This window comes from Rhipicephalus sanguineus, chromosome 10 (genome assembly GCF_013339695.2).
Source record: "Rhipicephalus sanguineus isolate Rsan-2018 chromosome 10, BIME_Rsan_1.4, whole genome shotgun sequence".
In the NCBI taxonomy this organism is placed as follows: domain Eukaryota; kingdom Metazoa; phylum Arthropoda; class Arachnida; order Ixodida; family Ixodidae; genus Rhipicephalus; species Rhipicephalus sanguineus.
In genome coordinates, this window is record NC_051185.1 from 52,080,366 (window position 1) to 52,082,006 (window position 1,641).

The 1,641-nt window shown below is 51.4% G+C and overlaps 1 protein-coding gene across 1 annotated transcript; it reads left to right on the forward strand.

The window, feature by feature from the left end:
- Nucleotides 1-408: 408 nt before the first annotated feature.
- On the forward strand, nt 409-1,014 carry LOC119406388 (uncharacterized). Its single transcript, XM_037673129.1, has one exon. It carries the CDS (start codon nt 409-411, stop codon nt 1,012-1,014), a length of 606 nt encoding a protein of 201 aa, XP_037529057.1.
- The last annotated feature ends 627 nt before the right edge of the window (nt 1,015-1,641 follow it).

A 1,641-nucleotide genomic window follows, 5' to 3' on the forward strand; every position in this document is an offset into this window, starting at 1 on the left:
CTCCCGTCACTGAAGCGCTGTACTGTGCGGCGCCTGCTTGCCGAGATCGGCTTCAAGTACGAGAAGAGGTGCCGCTACTCGCTGCTTATCGACCGCGACGACATCGTCGAGTGGCGGAATCGCTACCTTCGTGACGTGGAGCGCTACCGGGCGGAAGGCCGAAAGAGCTTCTTCCTGGACGAGACATGTGTGACGGCGGGACACACTCAGTTGATCGTATGGACAGACACCGTGGTGCAGAAGCGCGGACGCCTGTACGCTCGCGCAAATGGCCTTTAAACTGGTCTGAAACAACCCTCTGGGAAAGGCCAGCGCCTGATCGTCACGCACATCGGCAGTGAAGATGGGTTCGTAGACGGCTGCTTGGATGTATTCCGAGGGCGAAAAACAGGCGATTACCACAAAGAAATGGACGGCAATCGCTTCGAGGGATGGTTCGGCGACGTGCTGCAGAAGTTGCCAGCTGGTAGTGTCATTGTTTTGGACAATGCACCTTACCACTCCCGGCGAGAAGAGAAATTGCCGACGACGTCCTGGAAGAAGGAAAACATACAAGAGTGGCTGAATAGCAAGGACATCGCCTACAGCGCGACGTTAGTCAAGAGGCAGCTGCTTGAGTTGGTGGCATCTGTGAAGCCACGCTTTCTCAGCTACATCATAGACAACGCAGCTGCAAGGGCCGGTTGCGTTGTGCTCAGGCTCCCGCCGTACCACTGCGAATTCAATCCCATTGAGCTCGTGTGGGCAAAGGTGAAAAGTGGTATCGCTGCGAACAACCGAGACTTTAAGCTGTGCACTGTTGAAGACATCTTGAGGGAAAAAATGAAGAACGTAACGGCGGAAGACTGGAGGAAGAACATCCGGCATGTGATGGAACTGGAGGCTAAGTTCCGAGTTGACACGTCTGGAAGTGACCATGTCCAGCCCATCGTCATCCAACTGGGGGAAGATGACACTGAAGAAAACGACTCTGACTGCGAGCTGTCCGGCATTGAGCCCCTCGAGGAAGCTTAACGGCTACCTATTCATTAAATAACAGCCCTTATCAGGGCTACCTAAATGTTGCCGGTGGGGATGTTGTGTTCAGTCATCCACCCCGTGATCCCTCAAATAAGTAGGCAGTTCATTTGATGGCGTATTCCTTTTAATGGAAGTTCAATTCTGAAAGAGCAACGTCCTGCACACATTTTGCTCAATTTAACTACTGGCATGGAAACATGCTGAAATGCTGGCAAATCGAAATGCAAACATAATTATTAACCCTGAAAAACCATGTGGCGCCCAGATCCTCATCCAGGCAGCCACTGTCCAGCCTTGACAGGCCCGTTGATGAGATAGCTGCAGTCAACGCGAAATTGACAACCACTGTTAACAGCTTGCATGCCACAGCACATTAATGTGGTTTCATTGTTTGGGTATGTAGCTCATGCAAGTAAGGAACAATTATAAAACATCATTACTTTAGTGAAGCCCAAACGGCTCATTCGTGCAGCCATTGCCATGTTGTGGCGCCCTATGGTGAAGTAGCAGCAGCCGAGGCGAAGTTGACTGCCAATGTTGGCAGGGCGTATGTTGAAACGAAAACAAAAGTGGCTACGTTGGAACCACCGAGAAGCTTTACATGCCCCTAAAGGCCAATCA

Coding starts and splice junctions, on each gene's coding strand:
- LOC119406388 (XM_037673129.1), top strand. CDS start 409: ATGGACGGCAATCGCTTCGAGGGATGGTTCGGCGACGTGCTGCAGAAG.